Consider the following 27860-nt stretch of genomic DNA (forward strand, 5'->3'; position numbering starts at 1 on the left):
CCAGCCCAAGTAGGCCAGGCTGTGGAACACCAGCCCCAGGGGAGAGCAACATGACTGTGGAGGATAGGAGTTGTACATGCACCCCTGACTTTCTCATCATGTGTGTACACTTAGAATAAGGGTCCTGAGGTTGCCCATAAAAGAAATCCACTTGGGCACATTTTTTTTTTTTTTAAGGAAACAGAGGTATCTCAGAAGGCCAAGGAAGCACACTAGGCCTCAGGAGTGTCGGAAATGAGGAACTGGACGGTCAACAGGAAGCTCTTTATCTAGTTCTCTTTCTTTGTCTGGCCTTCACTCCTACATCTGCTTTGTTTCTCCTTCCTTGCAGATCACTCTTCTCTGTTCTGCAGGGCACCCATTCATCTGACAAATGTTCATTTGGTGTATGCCCAAACATGGTTGTTATATTTCTGTATTCAAGTGTGCCCAGTTAAGGCTGAGTTGCAGTTTGCAACTGGGAGAAGTCTGTTGGTCCTCTGCTACTTTAAGATGCTAGGCCCTGGGGGTCTGGGGCAGTTGATTCCTCTAAGGAGGGTTACACTAATTCTGATCCCTTTTTCCACAGGAAGACCCTTCATTTCTATGTAACTGCATGAAAGTAATAAGCAAAACTGGGGAGAGGGCACCCTAAGGTAGAGAAACAACATTCATCCCTCCGAAACTTCTAAGCTCCAGGCTCTGATTCCAGCCAGAACATCCTGTTAAGCTTTTTCTTGCTTCCAAGTTCCATCCACATCCTTATTACACCTTTTTTATTTTTTCAGTGCTGAGGCCTTGTGCATGCTCTGCAAGTGTCCTGCCACTGAACTACACCCCCAGACCTCCTTATTACAGTTCATTTTTTTCATTTTCCAAATAGAAGCCAGACTCATCTTTTAACATGCAAATCCCAGTATATTCTCCTGCTAGGCAAACACACAAACCAAAAAATTCTTCAACTCCTTCCATTGCAATTAGAATAAAATCCAAAATCCATCAAGCGCTACAGGATCTGTCCACTAGCTACTTCTTTGACTTTGGCTTTTACAAATGTCCCCTCTCAGTCAAACTGCTGGAGCCACACGGGCCTCCTCTCTAGTCCTTGACTATGCCAAGGTCATTCCCACCTCAGTGCCATCACACTTGCTGTTCCCTCTTTTCCTTACCATGGTATGGCTGATGTCTCAATGCTTCAGGTGATGCCATCTCCTTAGAGGGTCTTCCCTGACCCTCCCATCTGAAGTAGCAATACTGTCCCCGCCCAACAAATCTATCCTGTGCTTTTTTTGTTGTTGTTTATTTGCATGTTCTTCCTCTCTCCCTATCAGCACATCAGCTTCATTTAAGCATGGACTTGGCCTGTCTTCACTCTTTGATACTTTCCCAGCAACAGAACAGAGTCTGGTACTTAGGGGAGAGAGAGAGAGACAGAGAGAGAGAGAGAGAGAGAGAGAGAGAGAGAGAGAGAGAGAGAGAGAGAGAACGAATGAACGAACTAGAATGACTGCCTGAACAATTATGCTTCCATGTGACACAAGTTAGCACAGCTCAGCATTTCAGAGCAGGCTTCTAACTCCACCTGTATGAACTTGCACACAGTGTTCAGCTTATCTCTTTCATTCTTGCCATATGCAAAACTGGGAGGATACGAGTACTCATCCATGGTATTGTTTTGATCGAATGAGTTCACCCACAGAAAGAGCTTGGAAATGATTTGCCATAGAATAAGCACTTGACAGATATCTTCGCTTTTATTATTCATTATTAATCAAGAGTCCGTTCATTTTTGAATTCTTAAAATTTTAATTGTCCTGCTCTCCACAACTCCTATCTTATTTTCACCTGTTTATCAGTTTCCTGTGTTCTGGGAGACCATCTGAAGTTCATTTTCTTTACTAAATTGATCTACTATGTCCAACCTAGCATTCATTGCTTCTATGCAGGTTTTACTTCAGCAACCACATCTTTAATCTCCTCCTAATCCTTCATTATCTCAGATTATTCTGTTCATAGGATTGGTGGTTCTAAATTTATTATGAGCCATTTTGGAACTCCACTGAAACATCAGTCAGGTATCACCTACATTTTCATCTGTTCCTGTAGCAGGTCTTTTTTGGAGGTAGGCAGCCCTTCCAAATCTAGAGGTAAAGTATTCTCTTTGGATTTCTTACTTATCTAGGTTACACCTACAGTGGTCAGTCCTCTTGGTTTATCCCTTCTGAGGGTTTTGCCAGAACATGGACTTTCTGGGCTCAAACCAGAAAAGTCTCAGGCAAAATGTGACGAGTTGGTCTCCTGACATTCACCTGTAGATAGCATCAAGAAAAGCTTGGTTACCAGGCATCGTGGTGCACACCTATAATCTCAGTTACTCAGGAGACTGAAGCAGAAGGATCAAAAGTTTAAAGCTAGCTTCGGCAGTTCAGCAAGGCCCCAAGCAACTTTATGAGACCCTGTCTCAAAATTAAACAAAAACAAAATGGCTGGGGATGTGGCCTAATGGTTAAGTCCCCCTGGGTTTAATCCCTGGTAAAATCTATTTATCCCTATCTATCTATCTACCAAAGATAGATAGATGATAGATAGATAGATAGATAGATAGATAGATAGATAGATAGATAAAAAGGGCTGAGGATGTAGCTCAGTAGTAGAGTACCCCTGGGTTCAATGCCCTGTATGGGGCAGGGGGCGGGGAATAGAACTGCTCTGTCATACTGAGACAGGTCCTCCAAATCTTTCCAAGGAAGAAACTATTTCTGGTAGTTAGAATACTAGCTCCTTCCAAAAAGCATTTAAACATGTGAAGTTCTCTCAGAAATAAAGGAAAAAAATCTTCCTTCAACCCTAAGCCTCCCTCTAGCAAACCACCCTCTGCTTCCTTCAAATAGAAGGTGACACTGTCACCACTTTCCTCCCTTTCACTCCTCAAACCATTTCCATTTTGTAACTCTCAACTGAATCTTCTCTAACCAAGACTACCCTTGTCCTCCCCACCAAAATCCAATGGATATTTCCCATTCCTTATCATAACATGGCCTCTCTCCAATTTCTTCCCTGTTGTCTACTCCCTTTTCAAAGCTTTTTGAGATGTTGTGTCTATGTTCCTCAAGGTTCTGCTCTGAACTATTTCTCTTCTCACTACACCCCCTGCTCAAGTGACCTCATCTTCCACAGATTCAAATACCTTCAATGCTGATGACTTAGAGATCCTATCTCCAACCCAGAATGCAATCTGGGCTCAACCCGAATATCCAGTTCCTTACTATATTTTCCATTAGGATTCTCTGAAGACACCTCAATCTCAGCAAGTTTCCAAATGAACTCATCTTTAGCTTAAACCCACTCTTCCTCCAGAGTTCTCATTTTTACCAAATGATGTGGCTCTGTCCCCTCAACTGCTCAAGTTAGAAACCTGAGCCTCATTTTTTACCCTTTCCTTTCCTTTACCACCATTTCATCAAGTCCTGAAAATTTACCTGCTAAATATCTTAACTATTCTTCTGTCTCTAGCCAATCCATTCTCCCCATTGCACAGAATGATCATACCAGTAAACACATCTGAAACTGTTATTTCATTAATAGTTTGCAGGGTGCTCTATGGCCTGGTCCCTGCACACCTTTCCAGTCTTTGTTTCCTAATGCTCTCCTACCTGGCTCACTCCCATTATTCCTGCTCATATTTTCTTAGATACATTTCCTTGAGAAAGCCTTCCCAGGCTCCTCTGGACACTCAGGTAAAATCAAGTATGTTCCCTGAACACCTTGATGATAACATTTATCATCACCACCAAAAGCATGGAAAGCTTGAACTCTTTAAGGACAGGACTTGTTCATTGATCTTTAGCACTTCAAATGGTGAAAAGCAAGCATTTATTAAGTCTGCAGAGTACATTAACAAACAGATGTTCCTAATTATAAAGCTCTTATCTGTTTATTAGATTAGGCTCCCCAAATCCTCTACTTGCCTTCATGTTATTCCAGTTCAAATTACCATGTACCTCAAGAAAAACACTACTTCAGTTGGTTGCTCATTCAAAACAGCTAGAAGCAGCCCAATACAGGAAAAAGAACACTCCTCCTAAACCAGGAGACCAAGTTCCAGTCACAGCTCTGCTACTATTTGTGCTGCTGCAAATCACTTAGCCTCTCTGGGACTCATTTTCTTCATGTGATGTTATATAAAGTGGCTAATCTAGTTAGTGTTTCTCAAAGTGTGTCCCACAGGGGAGGAGACTCAATCAGAGGGACCCGAGGACTGTGTAGCCCAAAGACCCCAAGCTGCTCTAATTTGATCTGTATTATACAGTAGTTTTATTTGGGGAAAGAAAAAAGGGAATCCATACATAAAATAAGTTTGAAAACAGCTGAACCAGATAATCACTGAATTCTCCCTTTACACACTGACATTAAAAACATGGTGAGTCATGAATGTCATTAATAAGGTTGTTTCTGAAATGCACCTGAGGATTCTGACTGCAAGCCAGACCCAATGGCATGCACCCATAGTCCCAGCTACTCTGGAGGCTTAGGCAGGAGGACAGCTTGAGCCCAGGAGTTCAAGACCAGCCAGGGTATTATGGCAAGACCTCATCTCAATTAAAAAAAAAAAAAAAAAGATTCTGACAGCAGAAGTTTGAAGAGGGTGGGCTGGCTCTTTCATTTGCCATCATGAACTGACTGGTTCCCAGGCAACTCCAATCTCATTATGCAGATCTAGCAGGACAGAGACTTTCCCCCCCACAGATAATACTTACATAGAACCTAGATCCCACAAACCCCTTGAAATTAATAAGGAAGCTCAAGCAGAAGACCCAGGCCTAAAGATTTTCCTTTAAGTCTTTTGTTAAGGCAGCCCATCACCCCAGATCTGGTAACTTCGTGTGACCCTTGCCTCACACCTGATCATGCACCATCTCAGTGACTTTGTGAAATTGGGTCCTTCCTTCAGAGGGCAAGTACTTAGGAGTTAGCATGAGTTACTAAAGACTGTTGTCAGAATACCTGGCTCTCTTGAACTGCAGCTCACTCTGAGTGACTATGTTGGACATCAACATTTGGTTTACTGGGCATCCATCTCATCCCCACCTGTTTCTGTAAAGCTGTTTGTTCCCGACCCCATTCTGGTCATACAGGGAGTTGCCATGTTCTAGAAAGTGGGCTTGCCTGTATCATCCAAGGGCAGATAATAGAATTCATCTCTACCAGTCTTTCCCTGGGATTGTTTAATCTGGTCCTCAGGTCTGCTTCTTTGCAGTAGGGAAAAGCTGTGAGAAGCCAAGTGTAGAAGTTTCCAATGACCAGCTGAAGAAATCTGATTTGCACAGAGAGAAAAATGAAGTCAGCATGCAGAGAAGAGAACCAGGGCAGAGACAGTGCTGGCAGTGTCAAGTCCTTGGTGGCAATTGTTCCCAAGGCCCAGCTGCACCCCTTGCCTTTCGGGGGGGGGGGGGCTCAAATGTTTGACTCTTCCTTGGATACCATGAGCCAATAAATCCTCCTTTATACCTAAATTAGTTCAAACTGCCTTCTTTCTGGTCCCTTACAACTGAAATAATATGAACCCTATAGTAAATCACTTAAATACTAGGAGTCTTGTTTCTTCATTTGTACAAATTACTTCAAAGGTTTTTGGCAAGGATTCATGAGATCTGTAATTTTGTAAAAACCCTGCTAAGCTACAAACCTGTAAGGGGTAATTATTGCAGATATCTGACAATGAAGAGGATGGCAAGTGCTACCTAAATAGGGTTTGGAATTATCTCTTTTTTAAACTATTTTTTTAGTTGTAGATGGATCCCGACAGCTGGCTTGGCTGACTAGATGAGCTGGGTTTAAAGGAGCTGGCAGCAGCAATAACTAAGAAAACAACGAAGAAACCACGCAACACACGAACATGAGTTTCAAGGGTGGGATTGCTCTGCAACCCCAAGGGTCAGCTCCATGCTGGGCAGTACTGGAAAAAGCAAGAGAGAAAGCGCACCCAGAACTCCCCTATTTATTGGGGAAAAGACATTCGATAGAATATTCAACCCCAATAAGGCAAGGGATAGGGTTTTGAAAGGTGGAGTCTAGCTTGATGATGTCTTGTGGTCAGCAGATTGATTGACATCTTGGCAAGTCACACCCACCTCAGGTGCTATATGGGATCACAGGCAGAGAGAGAGGAAAGGCACACTTGCAACACATAGGCCAATCAGTGCACAACACCAGACCATTCCTCTCATATGCTCAAATGCACATAGCTCACACACACAGCCCATGGATGGCTCGAGACAGATGGACACAATACCTTTATTTTATTTAAGAGGATTGATTCCAGGGCCCACACTTGCTAGGCAAGTGCTCTACCACTGAGCCACAACCCCAGCCCCTGGAATTATCTTAAGCTCAACCCTGCTATAGAAAAACAAGTGACCTGCTACCTCACAGGCAGCAATGTCACAGAAGATCTGCAATTTATCTATCTGCTTGCCCACCCCTCTTGCCAATCCATATACCCTTCTTCTGAGAATCACTCCACCTCCACGCCATCCATTTGGTTTCCATGGACACTGCCCTGTCTTTTCAGGAATCCATCTCAGCCTGGTTGATAGGCCTCACAGTAAGCACTAGACCCAGGCTGAGCTAATGGATCCTTTTCCAGGGACTTTTTTTTTTTTTCCATGTGGTAAACCAGGCATGGTAGTGCATGCCTGTAATCCCAGAGGTTTGGAAGGCTGAGGCAGAAGGATTATAATTTCAAAGACAACATCAGAAACTTAGCAAGACCCTGTCTCTAAATAAAATATTAAAAAGGGCTAGGGATGTGGCTCAGTGGTTAAGTGCCCCTGGATTCAATTCCCAGGACTGCCCCCTCCCCTACCCCGCAAAGGAAAAATACATGGTAAATATGAAAAGAAAAAAATTACCATTTTTAAAAAACTGGTAGTGGAGATTGAACCTAGGGGCACTCTACCACTGAGCTACATTCCCAGCCCTTTTAATTTTTTTTTTTTTTTTTTTTTTTTTACCTTCAGAAAGGGTCTCATTAGGTTGCCCAGGCTGGACTTGAACTTGCCATCCTCCTGCCTCAGCCTCTTGAGTTGCCAGGATTGCAGGTGTGCACCACTACACCTGGCCTTGGTAATCATCATACTATTTTCTGTTTCCATGAATTTGAAACTCCAGATACTTTATATAAGTGGAATCGTACTGTATTTGTCTGTGACTAGCTAATTTCATTTGACAGAATGTCCTCAAAGTGCATCCATGTTGCTGCATGTGTCAGAATTTCCTTCCTTCCTAAGGCTGACTATTCCATCATATGTACATACTACATTTTATGTATCCATTCATCCCTTAAGGGCCACTTGGGCCACTTCTATTCCTTGGGTATTATGAATGCTGCTACAAAAACAGGTGTATAAATATCTGTGAGATCCTGCTTCCTGTTCTTTCAGATATGCACCCAGAAAAGGGATTGCTAGATCATATAGCAATTATGGTTTTAATTTTTTGAGGAACTGCCATATTGTTTTCCACAGCAGCTGCAGCATTTCACATTCCCTCCAACAATGCATAGGGTTGTTCCATTTCTCCACCTCTTTGTCAACACTTGTTATTGTCTGTTTTTTGTTTGTTTGTTTGTTTTGTTTTTATAGTAGCCATTCTAATGGGTATTAGGGTGTACTGGGGCTTTGTGATTTGAACTAGAGAAAGCCTAGCACAACCTCTCTCCATCTGTCAAATCTGTAAAAGTGAACCTTTCGTGCTACTGGCAACACTGCCTCTGCCTGGAAAGAGAGGCTGTTGGTAGTGAGAGGAAGGTGAGATGATTTGAAGACAAGAGAGAGGATGTTTACACAGACAAGTTGTGTTTGGGAATTAGTTGCTTTTCTATCCTTGAATTTGATGAGACACCTCAGTGACCTGATTATCAATTCCCTTTTTTACTTAAACTAGTTTAAGTTGGGCTTGTTTCATTGTAATCATGAGTCTTTAAAATAAACATGATAGTAGAGCAGTTAGTTCTTTAGAAATCTTTTTTGATTTTTTTTCCTTAATTCCTTCTTAGAAGTAGATGGGGTGTGACTAATTTGTACATTTTTTAAAACCCTACAGGTATAACCCTTGGGCAAGAGGATCACAAGACTGAAACCAGTTCTGGCAACTTAGTGAGACCCTGTCTCAAAATAAAAAGGACTAGGAAAGTAGCTCAGTGGCAAAGCGCCCCGGGGTTCAATCCCTAGTATCAAAAACACACAAAACCCCTATAGGGATGTCCTTGGAGAAGCAGAGTGTAGTGGGTAGAGCACTGGATTTGAAGTCAGCCTACATTGGCTTCAAATTCTAGTTCAACAAATGTAACTGCATGTGAACTAACTTGATTGTAATAATAATTTCATAATGTATGTATATCAAATCATCATATTATATGCCTTAAAATATATAAATTATTTGTCAAATATAACTAAATAGATCTGGAAAAAATGTAAAAACTGGCTTAAAGTGAAAAACAAAAACACACACATGAAGTTCACTGAGTGCCTTTGAAACAGCAGGCACTGGTGAGTGCCAAGGATAAAGCAATGAACAAGGGACAAAAATCCCAGCCCTCCCTGAGCTGTCTGTCTAGAACGGAAGGACTATTTGCATGTCTACTCTGTCCCTGCCAGGTTAAGCTCTCTATGTTTACACCTTTATAAGAGTTGCAATAATAAATTGCCTGGTCTGTTTAAGGAAACATCATAAGGTCTGCATTTGCTTAACATACAATGGTGAACACAAGCAAGCACTCCAGTGAAGAGCAGCCATGTTTAGCAGGAGTGTATTGCAGGATGCAGCCTCAAGTAGCTACCTCGTGTCCACTGCGTTTCACACTAGTCTTAAAGCAGAATTCACATCCTGGCAGAATTTACTATCCAATGGGAGCAAGAGACAGTTAAAGGTGATATGTGGGCAAAACAGGGAGGTGGAACACAAACTTTGGAGCCACCTAGTTTCCCACCCCAGCTTGCCCTTATCTACTCCACTCAATTTCCTCAGCTGTAAAGTAGAGCTATTAATAACAATGACAACACTATCAGAGGGCTGCTGAGAAGACTAAACAAGGCAGTATATGTAAAAATACTTATGACAGTGCTTGACATGAAGTGATATATAAGCACTTGCTAATATTAATATTGCTACAGATCACATAGGAAGGAAAAACTAAGCCTCCTGGGAGGAGCCAAGGAAGCTTTCTCTAAACAGAGGACATAAGACCCAGGCCTTGAAGGATGTGGAGTTTACTACTCTTCAAGTAGGGAAAGGGGCATTTCAGGTAAAGAAAACAATTCAAGCTAGTAGGCTGACCCATGGAAGAAATCCTATGTATTCAAAAGAAGAAACAAACATAACCATACAGTTGAAGACTAGCTGGGTGGCAGACACACACCAAGGCTCCAGTTTTAGCTATTACTAGTCAGTATAAATCAGAGCTTGCAGATTTTTTTTTTCCCCTGAGGTGCTAGGGATTGAACCCAGGGCCTTGTGCATGCAAGGCAAGCACTCTATCCAACTGAGCTATATCCCCAGCCCTGATATTATGATTTTTAAGAATTGACAACAAACCATAAACCAACACTTCCACAGTATTGATAAATTTTCCCCAATGAAGCAAATAAATCCAATTTATACCAACTGACTACTGGGCACCATAGTGCCAATCCAATATACTATTTACAAAAGGAACTCAGCTGGGCATGGTGGCACACACCCTATAATCTCAGTAAAGTAGGAGGATTACAAGTTGGAGGCCAGCCTCAGCAATTTAGCAAGACTGTCACAAAATAAAAATTAAAAGGGAGTGGGGATGTAGTTCAGTGGTACAGCACCCCTGGATTTGAAAGAGGAAGGAAGGAAGGGAGGAAGGGAGGGAGGGAGGGAGGGAGGGGAACTTAATGATATGATATCCCCTGGAATGTAGATAACTCCATTTTACACATGAGAAAACTGAGGCTGCTTATATAATTTCCCAAAGTTTACACAGATAGTATGTTGAATAGGAAAGTATTCAGCTGCAATTACAAATTGTGGGGTTTTCCCCCTATAAAAAGTCTGGATAGGAGGCTGAAGGAGGAGGGTGGCAAATTCTGAAACAGCTTCAGCAACTTATCGAAACCCTGTATCAAAATGAAGGAGAAAAAAAAAAGGCTGGGGATGTAGCTGAGTGGTAGTTTCCCTGGACTCAATCCCTAGTACCAAAGGAGGAACAAAAATGTCTGGAAGTGGGCAGGTAGTCATTAGTTCAATTATTTCACAAGGTTACCAAAACACTTTCCATCATTCCTCCCCACCATCTTTTCTTTTTTAATTTTTTGGGGAATGGGGGTCTCACCATATTGCTCAAGCTGCACTTGAACTTTGATTCTCCTGTCTCAACCTCCCCAGTAGCTGTGATTAGAGGCATGAGTCACTGCACACTGTGTCCAGCTCCTCCCCACCATCTTTAACATATTCGCCACTGACTCTATATAGTCTCACATTCCTGGTAATGCTTCCCCCCCACCCCAATTCTTGCCTTAAAGTACCACCAGCTAGGATTTTGTCAAGCTTTACTTTCTGAAATATTTCAGAGGTCAGCGCATACGACTCATGAATTTCACAGATGGCAAAATAGAGATTTGCCCCTAGCAAATTAACAGAGCTAATTAGTAAAATGAGGTTGGAATTCAGTGTTCTTTCCACAATACCAATTTAGTTGTCCACCAAAATCTGTTCTCCCATTCTTTCTTGGCACATGGCTGGAGTCCATTTCTCAGCCTCCCTGGCAGATAGGTGTGGCTATATGACTAAGCTCTTGCCAATAGAAAGTGAGCAGACCTGGGAGTGTTACTGCAGGGTCTGAACCTTCAGGTGAGGGTTGTGCCTCCAGCTCTTGCCTACTCCCTGCTCCCTTTCCCCTTCCCACTTTCTGGGACAAATGATGCCAGCTTCCAGCACATAGATGAGGACAATGTTCCAGAGGATGGAGAAGCAACATGATACTGTGTCCCTGAATGACCATCTGGAGCAGAGCTGCCCCACTGACCTGGAGTGCTCTCTTCAGAAAGGCTAACTCCCCAGAGCTGTTATATGAGAAAGAATCAAATGCATTGTTCTTTAAGCTACCATATTGTTTGTTACAGCAGCTTAGTCTCTTACCTAACCAATACAACCTTGTACTTTTCTTTGTACACATGGAGAATAGCTTTACAAATGACCAGTTAGCCAACATTTTAAAAAATTGTTCTAACTGCCAAAGTAGGTGATAATCAAATAATGAAATTTCTGCATGTGGCTACTACACTAAGACTTCTTCCTGGGTAAATGGTATTTAATGACTGAATCAGAGCACTTAGAGACCCACTTAGCTTTTGTGCTTTCAGGAAATTAATTCAACAAATATTTTAATTATTCTCGGCACTAAGGACATAGTCACTGGATTCATAAGCTTGTTTTCTTTTTTTTTTTCTTTAAAGATTTTATTTATTTATTTATTTTTTAGTTCTCAGCAGACACAACATCTTTGTTTGTATATGGTGCTGAGGATCGAACCTGGGCCGCACGCATGCCAGGCGAGCGCGCTACCGCTAGAGCCACATCCCCAGCCCCCATAAGCTTGTTTTCATGTCTCTGTGTTATTGCTGTTGGTTTTTAATATTGTGTGGTTTGTTTTTGAGTTTTTATTTTGTTTTTGCAGTGCTAGGGATCAAACCCAAGGCATTACATATGCTAGGCAAGCACTCTACCACCGATCTATATCCCCACTGCTTTGGTGATTATGTATGTGTGTGCATGTGTGCATGCACACGCACATGTTTTAAATAGAAAAGTTATTTTTGTTGAATGTGAAACTGAGGTTAAGAGTATAAATAATTTTTTAAAAAGAGTACAGATAATTGCTGAAAGCTACAAAGGATCAAACTATGTATCTAGGCTATCAGCAAACTCTTTTCTTCCTCAAGCCTAAAAATTAAGCAAAGTGTTTTAACTAAGACTCCAATTGGTTGTAGCTCAGTGGTGGAGCACTTGCCTAGCGTGTGTGAGGCACTAGGTTTGATCCTCAGCACCACATAAAAATAAATAAAGGTACTGTGTCCATCAACAACTAAAAAGAATATTAAAAAAAAAAAAAAGAATACAACTGGCCAAGTAAGTGACAAATGCCTGTATTCCCAGCTACTTGGGAGGCTGACGCAGGAGGATCACAAGTTTGAGGCTAGCTTCAGCAATTTAGCTTTAGCAAGACCCTGTTTCAAAATTGAGAATAACTAAATAAAAAGGGCTGGGGATGTAGCTCAGTGGCAAAGCACCCGTGTTTAATCCCCAGTATCAAAAAAAAAAAGAACCCAACTCTTTCAAAGTACTTCTTAACTGCTTAAAACAACACTGTCTAAACTGTAAGTACACAAAGCCTAAATCAAGATTTTTTTTTTTACTGGTAGAAGCAGATGAACCTAAAAGCTCACTAAGTGTTGGAATTAATTACCAAAGCCATTTAGATAGCACTCCTGGTGGACTGAAGACTAGGTACCTAAACTTAAGGAATCTGTTCATCTGGGGATTAGCTGAGGCAGATGGCACAAACGGGTGTTCCTCATCCTCACTCCAGCTGAGCAAAGAGCCCAATGTGAGATTTAATACTCCTTCCCAGATGTCCAATGAGATTTGGTAAGAGATTTTGTAGTTGAGTGAAAAAGTGAGTCAAGGTCTGTCCTGGTTTTACCACAACTTGCTTTGTGACTGTGGCACATCCGTGTTTGGGGCCTCAATTTCCCCCTCTGTACAAGAGGCTAAGGATTCTTTAACCTCTACATTGGCAATAATCACAAGACAGAAAAATGACTTTCCTTCCTACACTCATCAGCAAAGCTATTTAGAGGGCAGCGGGCAGAGGGGAAACCTGCTTAAGGTAATGCCACACACCTGGGTACTCAGCAGATTTCTTAGTGTTCTGCCTACCCCAGGTTCTTTGCTACTGTTGAAGGAATTCCTTTTTGCCAAACTTAACAGTTTCTAAGAATATACACAGTAGGCTTAACCGTGATGCCTTGAATTTAGCAGATCAGAGAATAAACTTGTTCTTTGGGGTTTTTTGTTTGTTTGTTTGTTTTTTACCAGAGATTGAACTCAGGGGCACTCAACCACTGAGCTACGTCCCTAGCCCTATTTTGAAGTTATTCAGAGACAGGGTCTCACTGAATTGTTTAGCAGATGCTTCATAAATATTAAGCATTTTGGTTTTTTGTCTTCTTCTTTGGGGGGTGGAGATAAAAACATTCCTGAATTCCAACTGTCAAAGAGATAGTGATGAAGTTATTGCTCTAGGTATTTCAGATGGAAGGATTAAAGGCTTTTGGGGGCAAGATTATTAAAACTAGTTTTTCCTGCTTGTCCATCGAGTCTTTTTTTAAGCTTGAAAACATATTTAGCAACTTGAGAAGAGTATTTCAGAAACTAAGCTTCCTCCCTAGAAACAGCTAGCTTAACACCAGACTTAACAGCTAGTGTCTTCAGTCTCACCTCAAATCCAGCTCTATCGCTTGCTGGCTGCGCTCCTTTGCTGTCCTTGGTCTCCAACTGGTTCACAGCAATGGACAGCCTCTCTCACCCAGGGCTCTGGTGGGAAGATAAATGTATCTCAAGTGCTTGGCTCACAGGAAGCACTCATCTTAGCACCCAGTGAGATGTGGCTTCCTATCCTGCTAGCACCTTAACAAATGAGAACAGGATGGGTTAGGATATAAGGATAGTTTCTCCTCTGACCAGAGAATAAACTTGTTCTTTGGGGTTTTTTGTTTGATTTTTTACCAGAGATTGAACTCAGGGGCACTTAACCACTGAGCCACATCCCTAGCCCTATTTTGAATTTTATTTAGAGACAGGGTCTCACTGAGTTGTTTAGCACCTCCAATTGCTGAGGCTGGCTTTGAACTCACAATCCTCCTGCCCCAGTCTGCTGAGCCACTGGGATTATAGGTTTGCACCACCGCACCCGGAAAATAAATTTATTCTTGAGAATCAAATCAGTGAAAGGTAGTGAGGCTCTGAAATTCAGCACTTACTGATAAAAGGTCCAAAAGGTCCATCAAGTTATATAGTTCTTTCACTCTACCTTCTCTTCTATGCACAGATAACACATTTACCAAAAATTTCTTAAGATCCAGCAGAAATGGTCCTCCTTCTACAACTTCTTCATTTTCCCTCTAAACCAAAATTCTAGTTTTTACAGCTTTTGATTACTCTTTCCTAGACTAGTGGCTTATGTGTATGTACAATATTTACAAGATTTCTGAAAGCAAGAACCACATCTCATCTCTATATTCCCTCAAGGCTAGTCCAGGGCCTCTTACATAACAGATTCTGAACAAGTTATGAAGGGAAGAGTTATTGCTTATTGAATGCAGAGTTCCTGTCTGAAATAAAAAGGTTTTGGAATAGCAGTGGTGATTGCCAAAATAATGTGATGTATAATGCTGCTGACTTGTATGTCTAAAAATGCTTAATTTTCTGTTACAAATAAGTAAATATTTATATAATACTGTTGGCAGCTCAATAACTCCAGAAAGAGCACTTCAACTTGAAATAACAAATCTTCAATAAAAGACCTTCTCTGGATATCTTCCATGAGTAAGTGCTTAACAGATATCTGCTACGTAAGTCTATGAATAATGTCAAATTTGAGAAAAAGTTTATCAAATTGATAACAGCATATTGTGTATGAAATGGATGCAGACTTACATTTTTTTTAATATCAAAGAGGCTTTTGTAAACTTTATTTGGCTTTCAATTAAAACAGAGATTTCTAACTCAACAAGAACACAACAATTATAGCAATTATCACACAGTAGTAGCTCAAAGAATTTCAAAGTCTTTAGTCTTCAAGTTCCAGGTAACAACAATTCAGTTTGATTCCCTCCTTCACTGTGGAATTCTAAGAACTTGTCTGGTTCACTTAATCATCTTACTGGGGATGGTCCTTTCCTGCCATCCACTCAAATCCAGAATTCCTGAATTGTGGCACACAATATCTCAGTCACCTACAGAAGCATCTGGAAATTAGAAATTTTATCCAGAATCAGGGATAAAAAAAAAAAAAAAACTTCTTTTAAAAGATGTAATGAATCCTGGTGTTCACCACTAAAAAGATCCTCAAGTATAAAAATGTGCAATCTGTGCTTCTTTTTAAAATAAAATCTTTTAAGGTTCAAAGAAAAAAATTCCTACCCTGACACAATAGCCACATAAGGAGCTGAAAGACCTGCTGTTTCCATTACAGACAACATGAGACTTTTAAACCACACCACTGAATGAAAGAAAATGGTGAGGCTTTCTAAACAGTACTCCTCAGCCCAGATGTGGAGACAGGCACAGCCCTCCATCCTCAACAGTATTCCCACCACCTTTGCAAAAGCCACTGAGCATGTCTCTTAAATGCTGGATTTCAGCTCTTCATCATGCTGCTGTGAGAATCCCTTCTCTTTAAATTCTTTGTCACAGTCTGGGGAAATACTCTGGCCTTCTGTGGTATTGACAGCATCTGAGTCCAATCTTCTTCTTTTCTTCAGTTGGTGCAAATGGGATTTGGATTTTATATGTGCTGATAACACAAAACCAAACAAACAAAAGCCTCATTAGGACATTTTAGAATTAATCCTAAAAGCAATCTAACTACATAATTTTTATTTTTAATAATAAATAACAGGATTGACAAATAAACTAGTATACCTGTTTAGCATTTTTTAAAGGAAAAATAATTTATATGGCCAGCTAGCTTACAAGTCAGAAAGAACTTCCATGTATCAAGTGCTAGGTGCATCATATCACTAACCCTCACGACAATATTGCTTTTTAAATTTTTATTTTATTATTTTTGGGGATACTAGAGATTGAACCCAGGAGCACTTTACCACTGAGCTACAACCTTTTTATTTTGTCTCAATAAGTTGCCAAGACTGACCTTGAACTTGGGAACCTCCTGCCTTAGCCTCCCAAGTCACCAGGATTACAGCAACCTTGCCCAGCTCTTGTGCTCATTTTACATAGAGGGAAACTGAAGTTCAGAGAGGTCTCACACTTTGTCCAAAGTCACACAACAGGTAAACTCTTTTGCTAGACCTCATTTTCCAGAATCAGATCTCTATGGTATGGGGCTTCCTGTTACAAATACATTTCAACTCACAAGGCTAGAAATCCAAATCTTTGTCTATGCCTCACGCTGTAGCACCAAACATATCAGATGCCTCTCTCCCACTCCTGCCCAGCTCTCACACATTGTCCCTCTTGGTCTGATATCCCTAGTCCTGGATCAAATAAGCCATTTGAAGGACTAACCCACAAGGCTTCCATTCTGTGAGCATACAATGCTCCAGAGAGATAGTAAGGGGTGCTGTCTCTGACCACCTCTTCTTTGAGTCCAGAAGTGAAGCTGAGCACACACTGTGGTATGATTCTATTGCTGACCTCTCACCCCTAAGACAGTTCTCACCTTCTGACTAACTCATATAATATGTCTCATTTTTCCTATCCTGTTTTTCTTCAAGGAAATGTCTTCTGGAAATGCCTAAAGTGAAGGACAACTTGATAAATTTATTTTATGCATAGTAAAAAACATTACCCTTAAGGGCTTAGAAGCATGCATAAGTAAGAAAAGAGGTTAGAAGTCAAATAATAGTTTTTGGGGGGAGAAAAGTCAGCTTTGTTCTCCAGCTAGAGCCTAAGGCTAAATCTGGGCTCTGGACTGGCTCTCCATGGCAGCAGGAGATGGGAGCAAGGACTTGACAGATGGCACTATAGAAGGGCTTACACAGCTAAGCTCACAAAGGCTCACAAATGTTGCTTCTCTGAGGCTCCCCCTGAATGACATTCGACAAATCGAACCACTAAGTTTCCTTTATGAAACAATCAGACACTCTCTTTCCCTTCCCCTTTCATCATTATAAACCAACGACAATCAAGGCTTCTTCTGCTGGCTAGGCAATCACAGCCATCCCCAGTCTCTGACAATGGAGTTCATTTTGCCAGTTACCAGTTAATAGACCTAATCATTCTATTGGTTGATATGAGGAGAAAAATCTACTTCTCTAAGAATCTAAGCAAAGCAGTATTCTGAACAGAAGGATTCCAGCCACTGGGTAAACTATAAGCCCCACTGTGCCTAAAAGAAGCTAGCCTTACATGTTTCTAGATTCAAAGTTTGGGGATGAATCCCCTAAGCTTTGACTAGATGACTACAGAAATTCACAGGAGAGTGATATAGAGGTGGAAGGTGATTATGGTGGGGCAAATCTAAGTTCTAAAGCAGAGATGCAGAGCCTTAGGGCAGGTAGCCTGGGGGTGGTAGTGTGCACTACCTTCTTCCTTCTTTATACACACTGTTAGTTTCTGTTCCATCTTTCATCACAGTTGAGCCATTCTCACTAGCTCAACAAATTACCTTGAAAAGTACTGAAGAGATAACTATTTCTGAGGAATGTGCTCCAGAGAAGTAACTGCACTTCTGCTCCCTCCCAGCTATGCTTCTGCTTCTTCAGGTTTCTGGATGAGGTGACTTGATTCCCTTACAATCATGTCACCCCCACTGAGTTCTAAACATGAAAGGCCAAGAAATTTCTCTCAGGCAGGATTCTGAAGTCAAAGGAGCTCTAGAAAGTTAACTGCAGACCTCTGAGTAGAAATTACCTATTCCAGCTAGAGCTGGAGGGTGTAAAATATTCCTTTTATTTCAGAATGCAGAGACAACTCCCCAGATTGGGAAAGCTTCCAAGGAATTTTAAGCACAGGCTCTTAGAGGAATCTTGCTTTCCCTTTACAAATAAGCAGACTCCAGCATTCAACCTACCAAAGACCTTAAATTTTAAGGAAGGCAAGGTAACCCACCCTTACATATTTCTCCATGCCTTTCCCACACTCTACCTGCCCATTCACGGTCTCCAATGATGATTCGATCACAGAGATCACACATATGGTAACTTCTCTTATTCTCAGTTTCATTGAATAGCATCTTCATTGGAGCAACTGCAGGCTTGTGACCCTAAAAACAAGGAGGCAGAGAAGGGGAGAACAAACAATTCAGAGATTTGGGTATAGTTCTCTGATATTAAGGGAATGGGATTTTCCCAAGTTTCCTTTTTTTTACATCCAATGGAGCAGGTAGGCTGTGAACAAATTTTATCAACAGCCTTTCTATTTTTTGATACAGGGGACTGAACCCAGGGGTGCTTAATCACTGAGTCACATCCCCAGCCCTTTTTATTTTTAATTTTGAGACAGGGTCTTGCTATATTTCTTAGGGCCTCACTAAGTTGCTGAGGGTGGCTTCAACTTGCAATCTTCCTGCCTCAGCCTCCTGAGCTGCTGGGATTACGGGCGTGCGCCACCGTGTCCACCTAGCAATAACCTTTCTAAATGTGAAAGTAGAAACACAATGACCAGGGATCTAAAAGCAGCCAGCCCTATCTGCTTTATTCCCTGAAAAAAGAGGTGTGTTCCCCAACATAGTAACAAAAATATCAGTGAAGGAAAATTACAATAAACTGTTCCATGATTAATAATCACCTGAATAAAACTTTGCACTATATCAAGAGCAGGTTCAAGAACAGATTCCTTCCACTTTGAGATATCAGACACCTCTAGGCCATATACTGGAGGGACACTGGGACCAGGTCCTAAAGATGACAAAGAAAAGTTGTGAGAGGTCATCCTCCAAGACCCAATCCATTCTGTCCTAGGACTCTACAACCCTCAAGAGTAACACACAGGGCCAAAGAAATAAACATTCTGTCCATACTACTCATCCTTATAAATATTAACCACAATCCAAGAAAGACCTATAAGGTTGGTGTTTTTATTTTGTTTTATTGTTTTGTGTATTGGAGATTGAACCCAGGGGTGCTTTACCACTAAGCTACATCCCCAACACTTTTTATTTTATTTTATTTTTTTAATTTTGAGACAGGGTCTCATTAAGTTTTTGAAACTGGTCTCATACTTGTAATCCCCTGCCTCAGCCTCCCAAGTCACTAGGATTACAGGTGTGCCACACCTGGCAAGATCTTGAAAGTTAACTAGTCTGCAGCTAGTAAGTCTGGTTACATATCCAGAGACTCAGGTGCAGAATCTAGCTAATCAGTAAAGAAATCAAAATGGAGTAACAGCTCTAGTGAACACTGTATGGGCTACAACATAAAGACAGCACACAATAGAAGGAAATAAAGAGCTTTACATGTCTGAGTTCCATGTCATCTTACAATTATGGCACTCTGTGGCAAGAGAGTTCTCAGCTTTCTTTGGGAGCAGACATATCCCTCTAGTAGCCTAGCATTCATGAAAATCCTTGATAGCATGCTGATGACCATGGGCTGGGAACAATAGTATGAGCCAGGAAGCTGCAGAATCTGGGAACTATAAACATGTCCTGGAATTAATCTAGATGACTCCCTTCTTTTAAGAGCCTATTCTAGAGGAGTATTCAAGAAATCCCCACTGGTAAATACTTCTGAATGGAGATGTGGCTGAAGATAGCAAGGAGCATAGCTGCAGGCATTTCACCCAAGAGCCATCCATGTAGCAGGACTTTAGTCTCTGTTTGCTGGTAGCTTCCTCAGTCTACAGACAAACTAAATTGCTTTCTGCAGGTAGGTGAAGTCAGTTGACTAAAGGCAAAGAGCATCACCCCAAGGACAAAAAAACATCAAAGGCATCAGAATGCCAACGTCTGGCAGGTGCTGGCCTTTTGATTGTGCCAACCACAAATAAGATTCTTTACAAACTAGACTGGGCTGCACCTGCCACCACACGGAAAGGTGAGACTGGGAGGGTGCAGGCGGCACCCACAGTACACCTGGCCTTGGCTAAGCTTTGCACCTGTTTCCAGGCCACTCTACATTTTCCTTTCTCCTCTAAGTCCTTTGTTGGGCTTCTGTGCCCTGTCTAAGCACCTTTCAACAAGTTCTCGGCTCCCAGCTGCTATTTCTGGCTTGGGTCCAAGGCCAAGCTGGGGTGGGGAAGTCCCTCTGGCTCCTTGCCAGAACCATATCCCAGCAGACCAACCCTGACCAATCACACGTGGGTCCTGACTTACAGAGCAGCTGTGCCTTTCACTCTAGCACCAGGACTGTGCTGGCACATACACGAATGAGGAACAGGCATATGACACACTGTGCTATCAACCCCTCCCCTCAGGGATAGGGGAGTGACTCTGGCTTTACCACAGGAGGAAGTTCCAAATTATTACAAACAAGCCTTTTGTTACTCTTATTGTCAGACTTGGGAAGAAAAACTGCACTTGAAATTTGCAGTACTAAACTTAAACTTTAAATGACACAAAGACTTCCCCTCTATCATGACATGCAGGTAAAGAAGGATATGTAGAAGATAGCAATCCAGTGGTCTACAACATGGATCAAGGTGTTTTATGTGTTCACAGAATACACACTAAGGAGCAGGGGTAAAGGTTTCAATGGGCCTTCCCTGTAACTGAAAGCAAAAGTCTACTGGCAAACAGTAAATAAAGGATGAATCAATAGTATATTTAAAAAGTATCCACAGATAAAAATGGAGTTTCATTTAAATTAATCTCCTTTTAGCTCAAAAGTACACAATTTCTTACCAAGGCCCAATACTAATGTTGTTTAGCTAACAGTATAACTAAAAGAAACAAGAGTGTAGATTTTAAAGTCAGTCCTGCATTCAATATCTACTACTAGAGGATTTGAGGCAAGTTATTTAACTTCTTCAGGACTTCATTTTCTCATCTGTAAAAACCCCCATCTTTGAAAGTTCAATAATACATGTACATCACCAAGTTCAGTGCCAAAGACACAGTACAGAGTCAATGAATGAGAATTTTCTTCCTCTTCATTTAAGAGTTCTGCTCTACTAAAGTTTCAATTGAAACAACTTAAGCACCATGTCTGACTATAAAGAAGAGGCTGGAATAAGTGGTGAAGGTTTTGTCCCCACCCCATACTAGAGATTGAATCCAGGAATACTTCACCATTGAACTATATCCTCAGCCCTTTTAAAAACAGTTTTTTTAAAATTTTGAGACAGGTCTTGCTAAGCTGCCAAGGCTGGCTTCAAACTTGCAATCCTCTTGCATCAGTCTCCTGAGTAGCTGGATCACCGGTGAGCATCACCACACCCAGCAAGGTTTACTCATAATCATCTGGCCCAAGAACCATTTTAATTAGGAAAGCTCTTAACAGAATTCTGATTGCTCTTCAGGTGCAAAACTAAAGCTAAAATCAGCACCAAACACCAACTCTGCCAAAGAAGCTGCTGTCTTATACCTATTTGCAGCCAGTACCATCTGGTGAAGGGATAAAGAATACTCCTCAATGGAAACATATTATTTTTTTCCTGAGGTGTCACAAAAAAATATCCCTGAACAATCATTTATGTAATACATACTCTCCTAGGTCAGGTCCCAAATCTTAGAACAGGTCTGACACTAAATTTCACTTTCTGGGTGCTCAGAGTATACCTATATTCTATTAAAAATGTGGGCCCAGAGAATAAAGTTAAACATGAGACTTACTGCTCAAAAACCGGTTTTTAACCCATCGGTTTTGCTTCCGGGCATATCTCTTAGTTACTTGTTTCAGAGCCTCAATACCTGAAAGATATGGTAGGTACAGAAACATTTAGGTAAGTATATCTTTCCCCACCAAAAGGCAGGCCCTCCCAGCCCAGCAGCAGAGAAAATCAGCACACAGTTAGCTTTGAAGGATGATAATCTCAATTCTGAGCTGAAGGTAATTTGGGACTCTTCTAGCCTCAGCTCTTGCTCAGACCATACCAGCAGGGTAGTCTGTCACCCAAGGATGTCCAAGACTAGTTAGATAGGAGGAATTCACACCTTTCTTTAGAAGCTGGTTACTAGTCTCTGGTGTGCATTTTCCCTCAGTGATCAGGTACTCGTGAAATTCCTTGAAGCCAATTGATTGGAAGATACCATGTTGATAGTCCTGGCTGGGAACAGGAGAGCATCAGCAGATGAGCCATTGCCTCTGAAAGCTAGCAGGGGCCTTGGATGATCTAGTTGAGCCATTTCATTTCAGAGAGCCATTTCATTTCATTTCATAGGAAATTGAGATCCTGAATAGTTCCTGACACTGAAATTCTCCCTTCCCCTCCCCACTATCTCCCAAATTACTTCCTTGTATAGTAACTCCTTTGAATGTCTGAAAGATGAGAAAATTGCAACTGTAATAAGTACACCAAACCTCCTTTCAAAAAAACTTGCCAATGCCAAGGACAAAGGCTAAGAAACAAATAGATCCAAAACCAGTATTACATCTATGGTCTTTCAACCATAGACAAGGGATGGAGAGTAAATCAGAGTAATAGCTAAATCCTCACCAATTTTCTGAAATGTTCTTCTGATTATACCGTCTGTGAAAATCTCTTAGTTCCTCCAAGAGCCCAGCAGTAAGCATGTCATCCACTCTCTTATCCAAGCGCTCATCTAGAACTTGAATCAAATTAGCCCATGAACCAGCAATACATTGCAGGTACCTACTGTACGCTTACATGATGAATGAACAGGCTGTTATGAAGAAGAAAATGTGTTCAAATGGAAGAAAGAATTCAGACTTCAAAGATTTTATAATAATTCATGTAATATTTACTCACACTTCAACAACTCCAAATAAAAGTAAAATAGCCAGAATGAATCACATATCTTCTCATTATATAAACCCAAAGCATAAAATTATAGATATTATGAAGGGTAAATATTGTTGTATGAAATTTATATTCATTTTTTTAGAGGCAGGCAGCTGAGGGTCCCCTGGTTTATCTTTATTAATTTTGGTCATTGTATTTGCTCATCTAACTTCATATTACTTTCCATTAAGAACCTCCCAGATGACTAGAGAATATCATCCTAAGTAAATAAACCAATCCCAAAAAACCAAAGGCTGAATGTTTTCTCTGACATGCAAATGCTAATTTCACAATAAGTGGGGTGGGGGGAGAATAAAAGTACTTTGGATTAGTAAAGGGAGATGAAGGGAAGCAAGGCAGAATGGAAATAGAAAAGACAATAGACTGAATCAGACATTACTATCCTATGTGCATAAATGATTACATGACGAATGTAATCCTACAACATGTATAAGCAGAAGAATGAGAAGTCAAAATACAAAATATATTCCACTATCATGTATAACTAATTACAACAAATTTTTAAAATATTTTTTTAATTAAAAAAAAAAGGAATCCCCCAGATGACACCCTGGATAAGAATGCAGAACTTTAACACAAAATCATCCTAGGTATATCTTGAACTGAGACAGATAAAGGAGCAAGGAGTGAGAGGTCATAATCATTCAGATATGGTAGCCAATAACAGGTTTATCATGAATCAAATACTATTATTTTATGATAAATTATAGCACAGGCTTTTATTTACAAAAATGTCATTATTAAAAATTATCTTTTTCTATAAACTCAAAACTGGGAATAATTTAACAACAAATTTTCACCATTTCAGTTATGCTCTTCTAAATCTCTATCATTGCTAGTTCTTGGCTTGTAATAATAATAATCTTTCTTCTTCCTAAAAAGTTTTCATTTATTGAGGACTTAACCATGTGTACCAAGGCACATTCTGGGAACTTTGTATGTACTTTACTTATATGCTCACTTATTTTGCAGTGTTGGGGACCAAACAAGCACCCTACCACTGAGCCATGCCCTCCCACAACTTTATATGTATTAATTCATAGAATCCTCAATGGTGCTATAAGATATAAATATCTCCATTTTATAAGAGAACTGGGGCTCAGAAAGGTAAACCAACTTGTCTTAAAAACTCACATAGGTAGAAGGTGACAGAGCAAGAATGAGAAATGAGACAGTGTGCCTCACAGCCTGTGCTATTAATTACTATGTAACACTACCTATCCACATAATAATCTCATCTTCCGAGTCCTAGCTCATCAGCTACCTTTACAAATTGATCCCTGACTTCCCCTAGAAGAATGCTCATTATCCTTCCTCTGTGGTTCCACAGCACTCTCTCTTATTCATCTCTGAAACCCAAGTACTATACAGAATATTTGGGTACACGACACTTCACTGATGCTTACTGAATGTTTGCTGGATGAATAAGTTACTACAATCACAGGGCATTATTATACTTTAGCAAGAAAAACACATTAGGCAAGCTAACTATCATATTATCCATTTTTTTAGGCCTACTACTTCTAGAATAATTAGAATTCCAGTCTCCAGTCAACCCTGAGGTCAGACCTTCTTCCAGAGGAAGCCTTCCTTCTTCTCTTTCTCCTTTGGACCTTCCCTGGTTGGCAGTTTATTTCCTCCTCCACCCATCCCCTCCTTTCTCACACTGGCATCCATCCTAGTACCAATGCTGCCCTTTCCTGCCTTTGTAAACAGACAGTTAGAAGAAGGGCATTGCATCTAAGTCAATGAGTTCAATCCCAGTACACATTAATAATGATAATAAACTTAATGGCTAATACTAGTTTAGTGCTTATTATGAGCCATTTGTAGTTCCAAGCATTTTATATACTATACAGTAACTTAGTTCTACCTCAGATAGTCTCTAGGACAAAGGGTTTTACCTGTTTGGTCAGCATAAAGCCAAAGGATGCAAGGGTTAGGAAACTTTAGAGGACCTCCAAGAGGACCACCACCTTCCTCTGCATGTTGCCGATGTAGAAATTCACTATGAGAGATTCCTGTTTCTTCAAACACTTGCAAGCTCCTAAAGTTGTTTCAAAGGAGATGAGGGAACCCATAAAAACAATTAGGAAATATTCATTCTCAAGTGAAACAAGGAGAAAACCTGTATATAATAAAAAGCCTCACTTTCATTTGCACTGCATAAGTCCCCCAAAACAAGGTCCAGAGTTACTCTATTCCTATAGCTATGTGGAAAGAATTCTAAAGAAAATTCTAAGTAAATGAGAAATAATACTATTCTTTTACACATGCATTCTAAAATCAGTAAATAGGTTCAGAAACTACAGGTTTCTTCTACATAAATAGAATGTGACTCACTCACTTTCATGTGAGCAGTAAAAGAGCTTATTTGGGGCAGTTTGAACAAGCTAACAAGTCTGGTCTCGCTGGAGTGCCTTTCCCACAGTATAAAAGTATGCTGTATATCCAGCTCATCAACTTTCTTCTTAAATATGTCTAAAATTAATGAGGAATGCTCCTGCTAATCCAGTACTCTATTAGCACAAAGATCACTGAAGAAATCCACTTCAGTCTGGATCTACTATATTATGCAGGACAGGTAACTGAACTCCCAAATCTAGACTCCACCACTCTGGGTGATTGCAATTTATCAGCTTGAAAGTGATCCTTCCTTTCCTGACCCAATTCCACTTCCTGAAACCCAAACACAAGAGTAAAGACCCCTTGTCTTTCAGTATTAATGGTCAAAGAGGATCTATAAGAGGAAAAAAAAATGTAACAGAGGGCTGGAGAGAAGCTCAGTGGTAGAGCCCTTGTCTGGCATGCACAAGGCCCTGAGTTTAACCCCAGAACACATAAAAAAAGCAAAATGTAAAGAACACCACAATTATCTAGAGTTTAGACTATAAACTCAACCCTAAAGAAAAATAAAAAGTCCTTCAGACAAGTGTAATGGAGCATGCCTATAATCCCAGCTACTCGGAGACTAAGGCAGAAATACTGCAGATTCAAGTCCAGCCTGGGCAACTTAAACCATCTAAAAAATTTTTAAAAAAGGGTTAGGTGTGAAGCTAGCCCAGTGATAAAGCACTTTCTAGCATGTATGAGGGCTTGGGTTCAATCCTTATTACTGCCAAAAAAACAACCAAACAAAAAATCTGTTCTCCAATCCTCTCTAGAGGATAGACACTTATCTGGCACAGTGGCACATACCTATAACTCTGGCAATCAGGAAGCTGACGCAGGAAAATAGCAAGTCTGAGGCCAGCCTAGGCAACTCAGCAAAGCCCTATCTCAAAATAAAAAAATTAAAAGGGCTCAGGGTATAATTCAGTGGCCAAGCATCCCTGGGGTTAATCCCTGGTACCACAAAAAAATAAAAACAAAAATAAACAAAGGAGAGATTCTAGAACTCTTCTTGGAAATTAGTAACCCCTAATATGGCACAACTCTCTTTTCATTAATTAGGGGATACTAATTTACCTCAGCAAATATAGAGAGGTGATAAGAAAGAAAAAACTGATTAGCCAAGGAGAGAATAATAAAAATCAAACTCATGTCATAAAAGAATAAAAAAAGAATATAAAAATGAATGTTTACTTTTGTGTTACTGAGTTTTATAAAAATTGAAAGATTTCTACTAAAATGCTTAAAATACAATGTTTGGATACTGCAAAATATAAACTTTATTAATCTAGAACATGGCATTCTTATCAGGGTGATACTGCTTTCAAAGGGGTAAATAAAGCCAAGAGCGGTGGCCCACACCTGTAATCCCAGCAGTTTAGGAGGCTGAGACAGGAGGATCTCGAATTCAAAGCCAGCCCCAGCAAAGCGAGGTTCTAAGCAACTCAGTGAGACCCTATCTCTAAATAAAATACAAAATAGGGCTGGGAATGTGGATCAATGGTTGAATGCCCCTGAGTTGAATCCCTGGTACCAATTTTAAAAGGCTATGGGGGAGGTAAATAAAACTTACAATGGTATGTGCCTCTCCAAAGGACAACCCTACCTGAAAAGACCTTATTATTTGCGTGTATGGTGTGGGGGTACTCGCAATTGAACCCAGGGATACTCTACCACCAAGGTATATCCCTAGTCCTTTTTAAAGTTGCCCTGGGATTGTAGGCATGCACCATCACACCCAGCTTCAAGACCTTATTCTTAGTGTAAAGTTTCTTTCAGGTGGGAGGGGAGGAGTTTATAATTAGGAAAAAAGTTCTAAAAAGGTTTCTGGGGGGCAGAATAATGAAAAAAGGATTAAAAAACACTGATCTAGAAAAATCATTTGAGTGGAAAACTTTATAACTGCCATCGACACCAACACAATATCAATATAATATTTAATCTGTATAACTACCCATATAGTATAGTAAGTCCTTCACTAGATGTTTCACTCTGTCAGATGTGGTAATCACTACCAACACTGCAGAAAAACAAAGCTAACAGATGAGGCTGCAATTCCAAATAACCTAAGAAAACATGACCTTATGAGTGCATTCACTACCTCTGTTCCCTGCAAAAGAAAGTCTCCATGTACAAAGGTGAGCTGAGCTATGAGACAGTTTATAAAATCCACCTCCCACTGGGAAAGCTGCTGGGGCAGAATTCAGCATTGCACAATCAATTATGAAACCCAAATCACAATGTAAACGGACTGCATGCCAGAAAAAATTTATATGAAAACTGTTATACAAGCAAAGATCAAATAGAAAATGAAGCAAGATTACATAGGCCCTAGGGGGAAATGATACTGTACTATGCATTTAAAATGTAACAACAAAGCAGGGTGCAAGTATTTATTGAGGGAGTTGGGCTGAGACAGGAACTCAGGGCCTCCTAAACTGCTGAGCTGGAACAACACATCAATCTCCCCTAACTGCTATTACCAAGCCTCTCTGTCACCTAGGCAAACTGAACATCTTACTACCCTTCAACTCTAAAAAAATTCCAGGGCAGCAGGCCCAGTCTTTCTTACCTGGCCACTTTGCGCTTGTCATGTGGGTGTAACTTGGCAGCCATTTCTGGGTCTACCTGGCTTAGGCGTTTGTGGAGTACATAACCATCCTCCTTTTCAAGCTCCGCTTTTCGGTCAACCACTTTCTCAGTGCCCATCTCTTGGGACTATTAAATGAAGGTTTAGAGTAAATTTAATCAACAATTCATTAAACATTGAGAGAGCATATATGCCAGGCACTTTA

At 40.6% G+C, this 27860-nt stretch overlaps 1 protein-coding gene across 2 annotated transcripts in view; it reads right to left on the reverse strand.

Annotated features, from left to right (window-relative positions):
- Positions 1–14750: 14750 nt before the first annotated feature.
- Positions 14751–27860, reverse strand: part of Trit1 (tRNA isopentenyltransferase 1) — a 49589-nt gene continuing 36479 nt past the window's right edge. For both annotated transcript variants that reach the window (XM_026393401.2, XM_077791247.1), the window contains 8 exons: positions 27638–27783; positions 24579–24721; positions 22348–22459; positions 21845–21957; positions 21524–21601; positions 18541–18650; positions 17899–18016; positions 14751–15583 (listed from right to left, as the gene is read on the reverse strand). In XM_026393401.2, the coding sequence (XP_026249186.2) occupies positions 15414–15583; positions 17899–18016; positions 18541–18650; positions 21524–21601; positions 21845–21957; positions 22348–22459; positions 24579–24721; positions 27638–27783 (990 nt within the window). In that variant the 3' untranslated portion in view covers positions 14751–15413. The remainder of the gene's footprint in view (positions 15584–17898; positions 18017–18540; positions 18651–21523; positions 21602–21844; positions 21958–22347; positions 22460–24578; positions 24722–27637; positions 27784–27860) is intronic.

This window comes from Urocitellus parryii, chromosome 11, assembly GCF_045843805.1.
Source record: "Urocitellus parryii isolate mUroPar1 chromosome 11, mUroPar1.hap1, whole genome shotgun sequence".
NCBI lineage: Eukaryota > Metazoa > Chordata > Mammalia > Rodentia > Sciuridae > Urocitellus > Urocitellus parryii.